The 17,913-nt window shown below is 45.9% G+C and overlaps 1 protein-coding gene across 1 annotated transcript; it reads right to left on the bottom strand.

The window, feature by feature from the left end:
* Positions 1-4,120: 4,120 nt before the first annotated feature.
* Positions 4,121-14,372, bottom strand: LOC126538343 (piggyBac transposable element-derived protein 3-like). Its single transcript, XM_050185201.1, has 3 exons — positions 13,793-14,372; positions 11,180-11,348; positions 4,121-4,145 (listed from the first exon to the last, which is right to left on the bottom strand). The coding sequence occupies exons 1-3, from the start codon at positions 14,370-14,372 to the stop codon at positions 4,121-4,123; spliced, it is 774 nt and encodes a 257-aa protein (XP_050041158.1).
* Positions 14,373-17,913: the final 3,541 nt, after the last annotated feature.

Here is a 17,913-nt window from a genome sequence, read left to right as displayed (position 1 = left end):
TGCCACGATGAGCCCGTTCGTCATCGAAACGCCCTTGAAACTTTGTGCTTCGATGGGGCTCCTTTCAGTATTTGACTCCGGTTCGTGGGTGTTGTCCCGAAATCCAGCCAGAGTTCGCGATTATCGCGCCGAAATGTCTTTTCGAGCGTCAAAAAACATTCTAGACGAAATCCAGAATGATTTCCGGTGACGAGGGTTATGTTAGTCGGCGGGGTGCATGACAGCACGAAAAAGTTCCGAGGGGGCGGCGGAAGCCGCATAAGCCTCCCCCCTCATCAGGCTACGCCCCTGATATATATATATATATATATATATATATATATATATATATATATATATATATATATATATATATATATATATATATATATATATATATATATTTATATTTATATATATATATATATATATACCAAGTGAAACAATTTTGTACTGTCTTTGGCAGCTATTTGTGTTATCATAACATGAATCAGGGTTAGAGTCATTATTACAGGAGACACGTCGACGAAATTTAAAGCTTACACATTAAGAAATACACATCATCATCATCATCATCATCATCATCATCAAAAATTATTATTCCATTAAGGGCCCCATGTGGGGTATTACATAAGGGGGGAGGGAGCAAAACAATAATACAAACATCGAAGGAATGGCAATGTACACAGCAACAAAAAGCAACAACTGAAAGACACTAAAATACGCGTAAACAAACTGGTTTTTGCATGATTAGTTGAAAATATGGGCGGTTTGTAACTCTCGAAATTTCGAAGGGTTTCGCTCTACAACAATGGATTCCGAAAGCGAGTTCCATTGTTCTATTGCAGCGGGAAGGAAAGATTTGTCGAAAGCCTTAATAGAACCGTGAAGGCGTTGGATACTTAAAGAATTGAACAGACGATGTGATGAGCGCACGTGTGGAAATAAAAGCGAGGAACGAAGGTCAGGAATGTTATAATACAATTTTATGAAATAGGCAGAGTTGTGAAATTTTACGTCTTGATGTCAAAAGGGGCAGAGTAATAGATAATTTCAAGTTAGCAACGCTGATAGTGTTGTCATAATTCGATAAGATGAAACGTGAGGCACGATTTTGAGTAGCTTCTAAAGTTTGAATCAAATACTTTTGATGCGGATTCCGAATCGTAGACGTGTATTCTAATTTGTTAGAGATGAAAATTTGATACGCTAGTTTACGAATTTACAGAAGAGACAAAGATAGGGATTTTTTAATATAGTTAAGTGATCTTGAAGCAGCGGCTGTTATTTGTAGAACATGGTTCGACCAATTTAGTTTGTTAGTAATGATAACGCTAAGGTAGCGGTAACTGTCAATTCACAGAGCCTAAAGAGTATGGAAATTTGGATATAGAGCATTTACGTAATACATGCATTACCTTCCATTTTGAAACATTTTGTTCCATCATCCAGCGTGAGCACCACTTGTCAATAGAATTTAGGTGATCTTGCAGAATGGATTGGTTAGTGTTAGTAGTGACACGACGGTAAATAACCCAGTTATCGGCGAATAGACGTATTGTAGATGATATGTCTGTTGGGAGGTCGTTAATGTATATTAGAATTCATACATCGAATCATTTTACATTTAAAATATTGCTGGAAACAGTTGCTAGATACAGTGACAAAGGCACGGGTGATTAGCTGATGCTTGTGCAAATCACACTATTTCCATTTTTTTCCTTGCGCACATGAAGCTTGACAATACAGGTGATGTCATCACCGTAGGCATGGGGTAATTAGCACATGGTTTCTGACGGGAAGGAAAGCGAAGCTGCGAATTGTTTACTTTGTCTCCGACGAGGTGCTCCTGGACCCACGGGGCAGGTTGCAAGGGTCGGTCATTTCGCCTACTCCATTCAACATCTGCACGATCGGCCTCTCGAGAAACCTGTCCCAAGTTAAAGGTATCAAACACACGTTCTACGCCGACAATATCCCAATCTGGTGCACCGGTGGTAGGGAAGGGAAAGTGCAAAGCGCCATGCAAGAGGCCATAGACGTCAAGGAGCAGTACCTGCTACCCAGTGGACTCAGGTGCTCCCCGACCAAATCAGAGCTTATGCTTTACAGACAAGAAAGAGGGGGCAGACACAAGGGCTCGAAACCCGTCTCCGAAAGTGACGTTCACCTGCTCGCTCGGAGCGGCGACCCGATACCCAGTGTCGACTCTATCAGAGTCCTAGATATGCTCATCGAATCAAGTGGCGGCAACGGCACTGCGGTGCGCAAGATAATTGCGAAAACCGACAATGCTTTTCGCCTCGTCCGAAGGGTCACGAACAGACATCGTGGCCTCAAGGAGGACAACCTGCTTCGGCTCATCAACGCCTTTGTGCTGTGTCACTTCACCTACACGGTGGCCATGCACAACTGGCTCAGAGCCGAGCGGGACAAGCTCAATGCCCTCATTAGTAAATTCGCCAAGAGAGCCCTCGGGCTGCCCGTCAGAACGCATACCGAGGACCTCCACCGGTTCGGCATACACGAAACCATGGAGGAGATTGCCGAGGCCCAGGAACGGGCCCAGCTAACTCGGCTCTCCACCACGCCGGCCAGCATGCGTAACCTCGAGGAGATCGGACTCGCCCTGACCCCGAACTTGGCTGACAACACCGAAATCCCCAGAGAAATAGGGAAGAAGATCGGGAAAATAGCGGAGAAGATCCGCCTTGCCCCGCAACGTTCATCCTGTTCACAACGAAGGTCGTCGCAAAGCAACAGCATCGAATATACTGAAGCAATTACACAAGGACAAGATGGAAGCAAGCTTCGTGTACGCCGCCGCTCACCGATACGGCAAGGCTTTTGCGGTTTCCGTCGTGGACACGCTGGGAGAAATCATCAACTGTGCTTCGGCCCGGACGACGGACCCCGAGGTGGCCGAGCAAGTGGCCATTGCACTCGCCATGCAAGACGATTGGAGAGACAGGGTGTATAGCGATTCGAAAACGGCCGTCAGGGCATTCCAGAAAGGCCGGGTGCCCGGCAGGTAGTTCAAATACTGAAAGGCACCAAACTGGCGACAGCTCCATACGCCCCATCCTTTGGTTCCCTGCCCACGTTGGGGCGTTTGAGGGGGCTCCTCTGAACCTCTACGAGTCTGCCCATCGGCTGCACGTAGCTTTACCGACTGCGTTGCCCTCGTATCGGGCGACTCTCTCCCCGGACACAGAGACGCTCCTATCACGCACAATGAAATTACTAAATTCTTTTGCTTAGAGAGAAGGGTTTTCACGCCGCCTCATTCCAAGCTAAGCAGGCCACAGGCGGTCACGCTAATATTCTTGCAAACAAACTCCTACCCAAATCCGGCCTCCCTTAACAGCATATATCCGAGTTTTACCCGAATCGCTCTTGCGTGGCCTGTGGTGAGGCTGCTACTTTGTCCCACATGCTGTGGGAGTGTGGCTCGTTGGGTGTGAAATTCACCAAGGAAGAGTGGGACGCGTTCCTGCGCAGTCCCGTTTTCGAGGAGCAAATCCTGGCCGTACAGCGCGCCCGCTACCGGGCCGGCAGGCTAGATCTGTCAGTCCCTTCGTGAGATTAGTCGGGTGCGCGTTTGATCGTGTTTTGCTGGACCCAATAAAAGTGTATTCACTCACTCACTCAATTAGGACATGGTGCTAGGCATGAACCACATAGAAAGATGGGTGTCTTTAGAATCCGATAAGGGTATACCTCTGCACCTAACGGTCAATAGTGACAAGAGGTTACCTAACAGAAAAGTTATTCGAATTTGATGGTTAACGAGAACGACGCGAAAATGCATATTTGACGACGATTATTAAACCAGAAGTGGCTTCTACACAACGCCAATACTCAAGCGTAGCTCCGCCCGACAGGGGCTCTTCAATGTTCAAAGGCTAATGGAAGTTGGCTACCACAACGAGGCAGTCCTGTAGTCCTCTTGGGCGAACACATCTCCCCATATTCCGGGAAGTCGACAATATGAATGCCTCTTTTGGACACTTGTACACAGGGGTCTACTGTTTAAGGGGACTCTTGAGTGCAGATAACGTGCGAGGTAACTTGTGGTTGGTTAGACACACATTAGACACACACCCCTTTAGACACACATTTGAAGTACACTGGTATTGCTCTACAGCCACATGCGGCCAGGGCGCCTGCAAAGTGAGAGTGCAACATTTGAGTGCTCACTTTAACAATAAACCGCACTGTACATATCGCTGTAGCGCAAGGCTGTTAAACCCATGCCCTTAAGTGAAGGGTCGTGCGAGTTTCTAACTCAAAGGTAGTAACGGCTTGTCACAAAGTTTACCAAGATTATAGTAACCGTGGGCAGTAGCGGCACAGGTAGCACCATTTATTGCGCGAACGCGCTTGTACATACGACTAGCACCGGTAGAATGTTTACGAACCATACATAGCAACGACAGCGGTCTAGTGACATTTGCTACACAACTAACGTAGTGGGACCTGTTTTGTTTACAAATGGCACTTCAATTGCAAAGAAACAATTAGGTCGCTTGTTTACTGAAAGTGGATTATAAACCCATTTGCGAACAAGCAAAAAACACAAAAAGAAAAAGGGAATCGGTATAACACAGAGTTTACTTAGATTTAACGGCAATAACATGATGGCACCAAAGGGTTTAGCGTGGCCGGATGAGGTTGCGGGTAATAGACTACACTGCACAAAAAAAAAAAGAAAAAAAAAAGAAAAAAAAGCCGACGAAGATGCACAGTGCATCGCACGGTACAATGTTCGAGATGCTACATACGCGATATTTTTCGGAGAACGACCTTATATATGTGCACATACGGGGATGATTGCTTTTAAGGTTCCCAGGATTTTTAAAAATTGCCTATCGCAGATAGCACAATTCTTGCATTTGAGCTGGTTTATTGAAGAGGCGGAGATTATGAATACGAGAAATTGAAACACACATTCAGCTAACTAAAGAAGAAACTAATTAACTTGACTTTACGGCACATGTTGCATTTTACAAATCGTAGTCGGGGAGTTTGCCTTGCCGTATCCTCTTGAAATGAATCTCCAGGACCACACATGTTTCGAGATATCATCGCCCAAAGTGTCGGATGAAATAAATGTGCGCACCAGTTATTTCATGATTCAATAAATTAAAAAAAAAAGTTTTTGCTAGAAAAAGCAAGTGGAAAAACAGTGCATTCTTAAGGTGAGTTTGGTGGCACATATCCCAAAACTGGTGTCATACTCGAATGTCAATCCAGGTAGACACGCTTTGCAATCACGATGGCTACAATTCCTGAATTACAATATGTGCCATAAAGTTATTTATTAAATAGATAATTAGTTATTTTTCATTTATTCGAATGAGAACTTCGATTTCTTGTACCAGTGATGTGCACCTCGGAATAATACAGCTGAAGGAATAAAATTATCTTGTGCGCAACAGGCCATTTTTGAAAATTCACGAAAACTAGAAATGACCACCCCGTATGCCCAAAGACATGAGGAGCACAGGTTGCAGCGGCGGAACTTATGCCATTGGATGCATCAACAAATTCATGAAGCTATATTTGTAGAAGGTACAGTATGCACACAAGTGCGCCACAACTCCGCATATGAATATTCACAAACCATATTGATAGGGAAAATAGTTTATCAAACCATCCCATTAAGACAGCCACAGCACGGATAACAAATCATGGATGGGCGAGGACGTGCATTTTAGTTCATCATCATCATCATCGTCATCATCATCATCATCATCATCATCCTCGTTACGCCCACTGCAGGGCAAAGGACTCTCCCATACTTCTCCAACTACCCCAGTCATGTACTAATTGTGGTCATGTTGTATCTGCAAACTTCTTAATGTCATCCGCCCACCTAACTTTCTGCCGCCCCTTGCTACGCTTCCCTTCCTTTGGAATCCAGTCCGTAACCCTTAATGACCATCGGTTATCTTTTCTCCTCATTACATGTCCTGCCAATGCCCATTTATTTTTCTTGATCTCAACTAAGAGGTCATTAACCCGTGTTTGTTACCTCAGTCAATCTGCTCTTTTCTTATCCTTTAACGTTACACCCATCATTCTTCTTTCCAAAGCTCGCTGCGTCGTCCTCAATTTAAGCAGAACCCTTTTCGTAAGCCTCCAGGTTTCTGCTCCATACGTGAGTACTAGTAAGACACAGCTCTTGTACACTTTCCTCTTGAGGGATAGTGGCAACCTGCTGTTCATGATGTGAGAATGCCTGCCAAACGCATCCCAGCCTATTCTTATTCATCTGATTATTTCAGTCTCTTGATCCGGATCCGTGGTCACTACCTGCCCTAAGTAGATGTATTCCCTTACCCCGTCCACTGCCTCGCTACCGATCGTCGACTGCTGTTCTCTTCCGAGACTGTTAAACATTACTTTAGTTTTCTGCAGATTAATTTTTAGCCCCACCCTTCTGCTTTACCTCTCTAGGTCAATGAGCATGCATTGCAATCGGTCCCCTGAGTTACTAAGCAAGGCAATATCATCAGCGAATCGCAAGTTACTAAGGTATTCTCCATCAACTTTTATCCCCAATTCATCCCACTCCAGGTCTCTGAATACCTCTTGTAAACACGCTGTGAATAGCATTGGAGAGATCGTATCTTTCTGTCTCACGCCTTTCTTTATTGGGATTTTGTTGCTTTCTTTATGGAGGACTACGGTGGCTGTAGAGCCGCTTAATATATCTTTCAGTATTTTTACATATGGCTCGTCTACACCCTGATTCCGTAATGCCTCCATGATTGCTGAGGGTTTGACTGAATCAAACGCTTTTTCGTAATCAATGAAAGCTATATATAAGGGTTGGTTATATTCCGCACCTTTTTCTATTACATGATTGATAGTGTGAATATGGTCTATTGTTGAGTAGCCTTTACGGAATCCTGCCTGGTCCTTTGGTTGACAGAAGTCTAAGGTGTTCGTGATTCTATTTGCGATTACCTTAGTAAATACTTTGTAGGCAACGGACAGTAAGCTGATCGGTCTATAATTTGTCACGCTTTTGGCGCCCCCTTTCTTATGGATTAGGATTATGTTAGTGTTCTTCCAAAATTTTGGTACGCCTGCGGTCAAGAGGCATGGCGTTTACAAAGTGGCCAGTTTTTCGAGAACAACGTTCCCACCATCCTTCAGTAAATCTGCTGTTACCTGATCCTCCCCAGCTGCCTTCCCCCTTTGCATAGCTCCCAAGGCGTTCTTTACTTCTTCCGGCGTTACTTGTGGGATATCAAATTCCTCTGGACTATTCTCTCTCACATTATCATAGTGGGTGCTACTGGCAATGCATAAATCTTTATAGAACTCCTGAGCCACTTGAACGATCTCATCCATATTAGTAATGATATTGCCGGCTTTGTCTCTTCACGCAAACATCTGATTCTTGCCTATTCCTTATTTGTTTTTCACTGCTTTTAGGCTTCCTCCGTTCCTGAGAGCCTGTTCAATTCTATCCATATTATACTTCCTTATGTCAGCTGTCTTACGCTTGTTGATTAACTTAGAAAGTTCTGCCAAGCTGTAGGGTTAGAGGCTTTCATACATTGGCGTTTCGTGATCAGATCTTTCCTCTCCTGCGATAGTTTACTGGTATCCTGTCTAACGGAGTTGCTACCGACTTCTATTGCACGCTGCTTAATGATGCCCATAAGATTGTCGTTCATTGCTTCAACACTAAGGTCCTCTTCCTCAGTTAAAGCCGAATACCTGTTCTGTAGCTTGATCCGGAATTCCTCTATTTTCCCTCTTACCGCTAACTCATTGATTGGCTTCTTATGGACCAGTTTCTTCCGCTCCCACCTCAAGTCTAGGCTAATTCGAGTTCTAATATCCTATTGTCACTGCAGCGCACCTTGCCGAGGACGCCCACATCTTGTATGATGCCAGGGTTAGCGTAGAGTATAAAGTCTGTTTCATTTCTAGTCTCGCCATTTGGGTTCCTCCTCGTCCACTTTCGGCTAACCCCCTTGTGGAAGAAGGTATTTATTATCCGCATATTATTCTGTTCTGCAAACTCTACTAATAACTCTCCCCTGCTATTCCTAGAGCCTATGCCATATTCCCCCACTGACTTGTCTCCAGCCTGCTACTTGCCTACCCTGGCACTGAAGTCGTCCATCAGTATTGTGTATTTTGTTTTGACTTTACCCATCGCCGATTCCACGTCTTCATAAAAGGTTTCGACTTCCTGGTCATCATGACTGGATGAAGGGGCGTAGACCTGTACGAACTTCAATTTGTAGCTCTGATTAAGTTTCACAACAAGACCTTCCACCCTCTCGTTAATGCTATAGAATTCCTGTATGTTACCAGCTATATTCTTATTAATCAAGAATCGGACTTCTAGTTCTTGTCTCTTCGCTAAGCTCTGGTAGCACAGGACGTGCCCGCTTTTTAGCACTGCATGTGCTTCTTTTGTCCTCCTAACTTCACTGAGCTTTATTATATCCCATTTACTACCCTCTAATTCCTCCAATAACACTGCTAGACTCGCCTCACTAGATAACGTTCTAACGTTGAACGTTGGCAGGTTCAGATTCCAATGGCGGCCTGTCCGGAGCCAGGGATTCTTAGCACCCTCTGCTGCGTCACAGATCTGACCGCCGCCGTGGTCAGTTGCTTGGCGGCTGCTGGGGACTGAGGGTCCGGTGTTTGATTGTTGTATTCATATAGGAGGTTGTGGCCAAGTACTGCACCAGGGTGGCTAATCCTGCTCTGGTGAGAGATTGCGTTACTGGTTCTGGTCACCGGGATCAGGCCGCACTCCCGGCCTGTTCATGCAATTTTCTCAACACGCGGATTTTTCTTAAGGTGGAAAATTGCGCAGCACCGGGATTCGAACCACGGTCCTCTTGCACGCGAGGCGGATACTCTACCTCTTCGCCACTGCAGGAGTTGTACGCCTCATTTAACCTTCAGTGGTGCTTTCTTCGAACAGTCAAGGTGGACCAATCTGAGCTCGGTTAAACCGCACAGATGGCACTCAACTGGAGAAACCTGGTATTTTATGACCTGTCCATGAGTGTCCATACATAATAAGGAGAAGTTTTTTTTTTTTTTGAGGAGGGTGCCCGTCTCGACGGTCGTGGCGAAGATATGCAATTCTCTGGTATAGTGATAAACTAGAAGAAAAGAGATAAATAAAAGGGGGAGGGGAAGGAAGAAAACAAAAAAAAGGAAGAGAACAGGGGATTTGAACTCGTGACCTTTGGATGTTGCTTGGAGAGATAGCTCAGTCGGTTGGTCCGTCCGGCCCCAGGTGACATCCAAGCGCCATAGCCCCTGTCCAGAGTCTTGTACTTACGTGGAAAGAGACTGATGTCCGCGATGGTTGATTTCTCTCTCTCTCTCTCTCTCTCTCTATATATATATATATATATATATATATATATATATATATATTATAGAGAGAGAAATATATATATATATATATATATATATTTATGGGGTCGAATGCGAGCGCTGTTGCTTTGTTTCTGCGTGTAGTAGTTGAGAGAACGAGTTTAAGGGAGGAGAAAAAGAAAGGAAAATTACCGAAGCAAAATTGCGGCGCCGTGGTTCTAAAGCGCACCCGCGGTAGCGAAACGGAAGGAGATATAAACGTGCGTGGCCATGGTACGCACACGAAAAACTGCTTTAATAAGTTTAGAGACTTGAGAAAAAGTTTCGTTAACAACCGATAACATGGCAATCAGCACTCGAATACAACAAGATAAATTATTGAGACATGGAAAATTCCCTTGAACTAAGTATGGTTTGCGAGAGAAATGCTTGTAAGTATTGAACATCTTAAAATATGAGGGAATATAAGATAGTCTCCGCGCTTACCGAGGCGATGGCATCCGCACGAGACGACACGAGGCACCTTACTGAGACATGGAGCTCTATGGCCGGTACAAAGCCCCTTTCTCTGCCGGCCGGGCGTAGATAACGTGCGTACCGATCGCCCAAGGTTGCGCTGACATTGTTTAGGTTGAATCGAGCAAACTCGAGCGGCTCTAGAGACTAGGAAAAGCTTAAGCAGGTGCAAGTGCGGCAACATAGCGTGGGAAGCTAGCCCGAGTAACTATCCCAACGTCTGCTGCTCACGAGAGCGAGAAACCTTTGTGGTATTATAATAAGCCTAATAAGACTACTTTCGAAAAGTGAACGGCCCAGAGGGCTGTACTACGAGTGCTATGACTGATAATTCTCTCTCTCTCTCTCTATATATATATATATATATATATATATATATATACACACATATATATATATATATATATATATATCCTTTAGGCACGCATAATATCTTTGCAATAAAGAAAATATATGAGCATCATTTTGTGCTTTTCACGCTTCAAATGACGAGTCTTCAAGAGACTACAATAAAAATTTTATTCTTTCATTGTATTTTGCGGTGTTCCCGTTCGGGGACAGGGCGCCTCTATACAGACAAAATAAAGCACAGCATTAACAGAACGTGCGGTAGTGCTCTTAGCGAGATATATGGAACAGAATGCGATTAATGAATTGTGATTTTATTGGTAAATTAAAGCAAAGCCTACTTGGCGTGAAAAAAGCAAAAACAATTGTTGTGTGCCGACACGCACAAAAACACGTCGCATTTTCGACAGCGAATCCGGCATTTCGCTTTGCATCCCTCACGGCGACAGCGTTGCGAGTTCGTTGTGCTGACATACTCCGGCCAGTGATTGTAGGCATCATGCCTGATGGTTACGGTCGGTAGCAAATGCGGGCTTGCCTTCTTCGCAACAGGCTCAGAGTATTCACTGCTTGGCCGACCACGCTTTTTGGAGGAGCTCTGCTGCATGCGATTAGGTTGTTAGCAATGTCTGTTTGGAAGGCCATCATGTCCAAAGTACTTTTCTGTGCAAGGTTCTGGGCACTTGCGTCTCTCAGGTATTCTATCCAGCTGTTGCACAGCGCAAAAGACACAAAGTGAGCCATGACCCTCACTGGTCACTTTCTGCTTCTTGCCGTAAGGGGGTACAGCGACATTAGGAAGTCGAGTTTATCGACCCCTTCCATGTACGAGTTGTACTTTAATATCACTTCTGGGCAGTCAATTTCAATATGCTGCTTTGTTGCCTCGCTCCATCGTTTGACTTTTCCAACATTACCAATTCCAATTTGTGTGGATGCCATGTTTACGACTCCGTGATCTTGCCATCTCACAATAGCAATGTCTCCTTTCGTGGAAACCTTCTCATCCATGCTTCCCTGACCTTCTTTCTTCAGTTCTTGGTCACTTTTTAAGCAACACTTGAGCAGTTCGTTGGCTCGTATCGTACCGCTGGCAAGAATGCCGATTTCCTTTAGGTGGAGGATGAGGGGCACTGAGGTGAAATAGTTGTCCATGAAGCACTTCAGGTTCTTTTCTTTAGGCATTGCCTCGACAAGACGCATGATGACTGACCCGCATGTTGTGCATGTTGCGCAATGACTCCTGTTCGCTTACCCTGGTACAGCTCAAGGTCATGAGCTAAGCCATCGGCGCTGCAGCGGAGGAACACCTTCACCCCTTCTGGATTTGGCTTTCTCTTCACAAACTGTTTTGCAGGGACACGGCCTGTGAAAGGAATCATTTGCTCATATATACTATCGTGCTCCAAGGGTACCAGCTGCAAGCATCGTCACCTCATTGCTCCCATGACAGGGCGCAATTTCCAGAACTTGTCCTGGCTGGCTGGGTCACGAGTAGCGTTTGAGTCCGTAATGTGAAGCGCGGCTCTAATTCTAAAAAATCGCTTTGCTGTCATAGATTCCGCTATTGCTGGAATTCTTGTCGAGGCTTGACAATACATGCGAATTCTCGGGAATTTTAGAATTCCCATCAGCATGAGAATTCCACAAAAAAACTTTGATTTCTTCTGCAGAAGTTCCTAGCCCGTTTCCATCTGTCTGGAGCACGTACATTTTAGTGAATGTTGCTAGATCACTAAAAAGCGTTGGTGAAAAATACCGGGCGAAGTATGCCATGGGCTCCTCAGGTACTGATCCACCTTGAGGCTTGTAGGTGCAATCGGTGTTCTTAGGCTGAAAAGCTTGGGCCACGCAATTCAACGCATTCATCTTCTTCGATGATGCATCTGGCACTTTCTTGTCCTGCGTGCAAGGTGCCCCAGGCGATGCTCCTGCACAGTGCTATCTGTAGCAGAAGTGTGAAAAAAAGCACAAAATTATTTCTAAACCTGGGATCACAAAACATGCACCATTACTGTATGCCGTGTCTCTTGCTCGGTGTACTCGTCATCAGAGAGATCTGCGTCAGAAATATCGCCGTTTTGCATTCTTCGAAATATTTTTTCAGCTGTGTCGTCATCCAGCTTCTTTCTTTTTAAACCATGCTTGGAAATGCCTGGAAAAATTAGAGGTTTTCTTCATGTCAATGAGAGAGGCGGGTTTGATGCGCCATGTCCCCGGGAGAGGACGCCAATATTCGGAAGCACGTGCAAGGCTGAATATGTTGACGAAAAGAATGACAACGGTTATATCTCGTTCACGGGACCTTATTATAATAAATAAATGTCAACGCGTCACTCAGCGTACAATCTTAACCCCTTACTGCATGAATTTGTTTTTCGCGTGAAAGAATTTCAGTAGCCTTGACTTGTAACACAAACACCCAAACTAAACTTAGTTTTTAAAAATAATGAGCGGTTTAGAGTTATTACAGCTATTTCTTCGCGTATCACATATGATACACCATGCAGTTAGGGCCAATCTTTTTGGACGTGGAGGAAAAACAGGATACGAAGAGAAAAAAGAAGCGGCATTGAAAAACGAATAGAAAATTGGTTAAATAATGTTTTTGCACAATGGTTTTGCAGCTTCCCTGAAATGTCGTCGCTAAAGAAAGGGTGAGGGTATCATTTGCTTGCACGATTAGTAAACTTTGCCCTCCTAGTGAAACGATGCGAAGCAGTTTGGCTCCCTGTTGAAACAGAGGGCCGCATTGCACTTTTTGCATGATACATTTGTGAGGTGGTTGCAAGAGGGCAGCCTGCAGTGCACTCGCTTGTCAAGCCAATGCGGCATGTGGTCCGTTTGGCGAGGAAAACATCAGCATTTGGTAGTGGCGCCAGCGTCGTCCTCTTCTTTGCTTGAATGAGTGACTCGACTTCAGTACTGGGTCTCCCTGCGCGCTTCCTTTCATGTAACTTCCCTGCCCTGCAGAGTCCTTCTGCGATAGAAGACTTGAACTCAAGCAGGGGAGTCTTGGCACTTTTTTGCCTTCACCAGAGAAGCCAGGCATTAAACACAGTGAGATCCACCAGGTGAAAAAATATGCGGCGATACCATTTCTTTGATCGAATCTTGATTCGGTAATAGCCAAGCATCGAGTTAAGGAGGTCTACACCACCCATATGTGTGTTATAGATCAACACAACATTTGGGCAGGGAACCATTTTGTGCGCTTTTACTCTTGCGAAGCACCGTTTTACTTCGCCCGCTGGTTCACTGCCGGCGAACGTGGAAAGCAATGTGACTGTTTTATTGTCGTGCCACGCTACTGCAGACAGCTTGGTCCCCGACACCTCGCACAACCTTTCTTCATGTGTTCCTCTGTCTTTCTCTTTCATTTCTTTCGGGAGCGTGCAGCCAGGTAGACGGTTTCGCCGCACAGTGTCAAGGCAGTGAATCCCTTCGTTCTCTAAAAATACTTGCAGAGGAATAGAAGTAAACCAGTTGTCAAAAAACAACTGGTGACTATTTTGCCTGGTAATGGTGCGAGACAACCTGACGACAACATTGCTGCTTGCGCCTAGGTCAGGCTCACCTGGTAGCTGCTTATTTTCCGCGGCACCGCTGAAGACCTCAAAATCCCTCAGACATCTCAGAGCAAAAACGTTGTATCCCCAGCGGTGTGGTTTCTTCGGATTGTATTGCTTCAGTGAGCTTCGTCCCTTGAAAGGAACAATTTGCTCGTCGATGCACAGTTTCTCTTCTCGCGGAATTATCTTCAGCTGCTCAAGCAATTTGTTCAAGAGGGGTCTGAGCTTGTGTAGCTTGTCGTGGCCAATTTCTGCAGGGGCAACAAAAGTCTCATTATTATTGAAGTGAAGAAACCGTTTTAGTTCTTCCCAGCGGTTGAGGCACATCACGTCTGCAACCTTGTGATGTCCGATGCTGGAGCTCCAGTAGTCTCGGGAGCTTGGCAGCTGAATGATCGACACGTAAAGAGCCATTCCGACGAACCTTTTGAGTTCCTCTACGCTCACCGTGAGAGGCTTTTCAGGACGACACTGAATTGAGTAGCGCAACGATTTCTCGCGAATCATCTTGAACACCTCAACGGGACAGAGGAATTTGAAAAACTGGAAGGGAGTGCCAAGGTCCTTGATAGTCGATGGCGTCATGGTGCTCCCAGTGAACTCAATTTCTTTCGGGTCGCTTTCAAGGCATGTGTTTGCCCAGTTTGGTGTACATTTTGCAGGCCGTTTCTTGCCTCTAGAAGTCGATGTTGCAGGAGGAGCTTTATCTTGACTATCATCCTCGCTTTCAGACGACTCCTCTGCTAGCGCAGATGGAGCCCCGCACGGTAGCAGTTCTTGCCCATCGTCGTCCGAGAGCTCGCTATCGCTGCTTCTGTCACCATCACCAGGAATGGGCCGAACTCCCCGTCTTCTTCCACCGTAAAAAGCGCCGACATCCATTGCCTAGGACAAAAAAAGGATACTTCACTTTCCAGCAGCAAGAAATCACACAAAAATGCTCCATTAGATTGCAAATGTAAGTTTCCTGTGATGACGACACCGACGCGATTCCGAACAAAAAAAATTACCCCTACCTGCATAGTGTATCATATGTGATACGGGTCTAAATGTAGTCCTCGCGGTGCATTGCAAATGTGTTGGGCGTTCAAATTGTCACAAGAGGAAGACAAGGAGCCATATAACGCGCTAATAATTTTTTTGAAAGGATAGTATATGTCAAAAGGACAAAAAAGTTTTATTCACTTACCTGTTCGAAGCCTTGAGAACGCGACGCTGCGTCCACGTGTTGTGACATACAAATAGGATTCAAAATAGCTTCGGAAGATGGAGCCGATGCGGGTGTAGTTGCCAGATAGGATATAAAATCATGCAAAATGTGGCAGAACGTTTTTCGTTTCACTCGCTCTCCGCGGGAAAAAGAAGCTTGGTGCGTATCATATATGATACGCTATGCGGTAAGGGGTTAACAGTGAAAAATGAAAGAAAACAAGTAGCACTTACGGTTCGCTCCGTAGATGATAGTCGCATCCATTTTTCCCGCGCTTCTTTGGCAGCATTTTGTTCACTTGGCGTGGGATGGCGCCACTTGACCATTAAAGTGGCTCGAGGGGCGTGTTCCGGCGCACCCACAACGACGTTTTTCTTTGCACTTTTACGCAACAGGGCGCGAGAAGTTCACGTTCCCGCGTGGGGACACGGCGCCCGAAGGGGATATATATATATATATATATATATATATATATATATATATATATATATATATATATATTTCTCATTTTTGGGATCGAATGCGAGCGCTGATGCTTTGTTTCTGCGTGTAGTAGTTAAGAGAACGATAGACAAACTTTATTAAAAGAATAATCAGAAAAGCCACTAATGGTCAGGGCCCCTGGTCCAGGCTCCATCCAACCGCTCTCCCTATCGCGACCGTGCTGCCTCGGACGAGCCGTCGACACACCCTGCAAACAATGATCCTGGCCCACCCGCAGCGCGGGCTCGGACAGCCAATCAGAGGCTCTTCTGCCTCGTCGCGCAGGATAGCTAAAGTGTGAGTTGTCTTGCTGCTTTTCTGGTTCATTGTGTGCGTGTCTTCTGGGCTCGAAATAATAAATCGGGTCGAACGCGGTGAGAAATCGGATGTCCCCGTAGCGTGCAAGATTCCGAGGAGCACTCTCTGCACAATCTTGAAGAATAAGGGGGAGTTTAGGGCTAAAGCGGCCAAACTCGCGACCCCGTGCCCTTGGCGCCCGACGTCTATTACGTACGGCCGTGTACGAGTGGTTCATCCGAAACTGCTTTAACCGTGCCGGCTTCCGCATGCTCTGTGATGACTGTAAATTCTGATGGATGCAACGAAGCCGTTGCTGGTGTTGTCGAAGTTTGGAGCGAGCTGCCAGAATTTCCGGAAGCCGTTGACGAATCAACGGTGGACGAGTTGGTGAGTGCAAATGATGCTGTCGCGACCACGGGAAAGCCCTAAAACAAAGACTACATTGCAGACACCGTACCGAGCGCACGTGAAAGTGGGCACAATGAGGAAAGCAATGACGGTCCTTTGCCCACATCCTCCGAAGTGATTGGTGCGCCCGCACTAGTCCGGTGCTTCTGCGCGAATGCGGATGGTTGCAGCCTCAGCTGCTCCGACTCCTTAGACAATGTGAAAAAGTGCGTGCGTCGCAGGCAGCGAAATTGCCCAAGCAGAAAAATTGCAGTACTATTTCACGCGAAACGCAGCTAGTTTCATTAATAAAATGATTTTGTAAATGGTATGTGCTTTTATGACATCCAATTATTTAGCAGGCTTATATAGAATTATGCTCTCTATGTCGACCTGATAGGCATTTTTTTGTGAGTTTGATATAGCCGGGTTCGACTGTACTTCAGTTCTCGTTTGTGCTCTGGCTTAATAATCGTAATCATTTTTCATGAAAGAATATATCAAGACAAGAGTTTATTCTGCCGGCAACTGTTTTATGTAAAAAAAGTCGCAGTTTCGCCCGTAAAGCGAAGCCTCAACAGCGATAGCAAATTATTAGAGAGCTAAATGAAGTAGGGATAGTAGTTTCTTTGGCCGTATAAGCATGCAAACATTCGCTTACCAACTAAATTAACAAGTATGGTGTCACGCAAGCACAGGCAAACATGAACACGTCACACTTGATGACCGCGAATGCTCGCTATCAAAATGCTGCTGCAAGGAAGCACGGCAGCAGCAGTGAGCGAGGTGACCTTCGTACTACCTATTGCTTCAATGCCAACCGCAGTGAGACGTGCACACGAAGATATGAGCCATCGAGAGACACCTAGACTCTGTCCCTATCCCAGATCACTTTAAAGATACGACCTGCGCTGTCGTGGCTTGATGCAGCTGCCGCCGGAGGAAACCCCCCTTCCCTCACCTCCGCCCAGTGCCTTGCTCGCGACGGAAGACGGCATGCTTTCTACCCGCTTTCCTCCCTTGCATTGTACGACATTGAGCCACCACCATCGGCTCACGCTTGCGTGCTTTCACTCACACATACAGCACGCGGCGACGATGTTACCGTACTGGGACCTCCTACGAAACATCACGCCGACGGCAGAAATGCACCTGGAGTGCCATATAATTGTTATCGCAATAAATGCTATAGGCAATGTTTGTGTCACCGGCGGCGGTGACCTGATCGGGCTGGGCGGTCGGCACGGTGGGAAGCTGGCTGGCTGGCTCCTCGATGTTATCATTGGCATTTGTTAGCAACGAGTACTAATTACCCGGTAATCGTACTAGTATTATGCAGCCCCACACTAGGGTGGCTAGAATGGGGAGGTGTGAAGACCGTGGCACCACCACCATTACCTAGCTAGGCCCCCCTGCGCGTTCCTGCCACTGGTGGAAAATTTGGCACTTCCATCGGGGGCGCCGTCAGCCTGTCAGTCTCGTAGGCCACAGCGCTGTGCAAGGTAGCTCTCGTGGTCTATGTAGTGCAGCTCTGTTAAACTTTTACAGTAGTTCATGAGCTTTTACAGCTTGGCAAAGAGCACCACAGGAGAAACTTTGTCCCCTGTAGGTTTAGAGTTGCTGCTGTCGGAGTAGCAGCTGCTCTCAGAAAATACAGAAACAGCCTTGGACGACAGTGCACTACTGGCTGAAGCAACAGAAGCAGCAGACGTTGCCGTGGACCATGTGGACTATGTGGAGAAACGC

Source organism: Dermacentor andersoni, chromosome 3 (genome assembly GCF_023375885.2).
Source record: "Dermacentor andersoni chromosome 3, qqDerAnde1_hic_scaffold, whole genome shotgun sequence".
In the NCBI taxonomy this organism is placed as follows: domain Eukaryota; kingdom Metazoa; phylum Arthropoda; class Arachnida; order Ixodida; family Ixodidae; genus Dermacentor; species Dermacentor andersoni.
This window is presented reverse-complemented; position numbering and strand designations above follow the sequence as displayed.

Bases quoted from the DNA above. Each gene is read 5' to 3' on its own strand.
- LOC126538343 (XM_050185201.1), bottom strand. From the start codon at position 14,372: ATGACGCCATCGACTATCAAGGACCTTGGCACTCCCTTCCAGTTTTTC. The intron at 11,349-13,792 runs GTGAGCCTGACC...ATTTCACCTCAG, and splicing joins GGAAAATAAGCAGCTACCAG to TGCCCCTCATCCTCCACCTA. The intron at 4,146-11,179 runs GCAAGATCACGG...CTCACTTTGCAG, and splicing joins GACATTGCTATTGTGAGATG to GCGCCCTGGCCGCATGTGGC.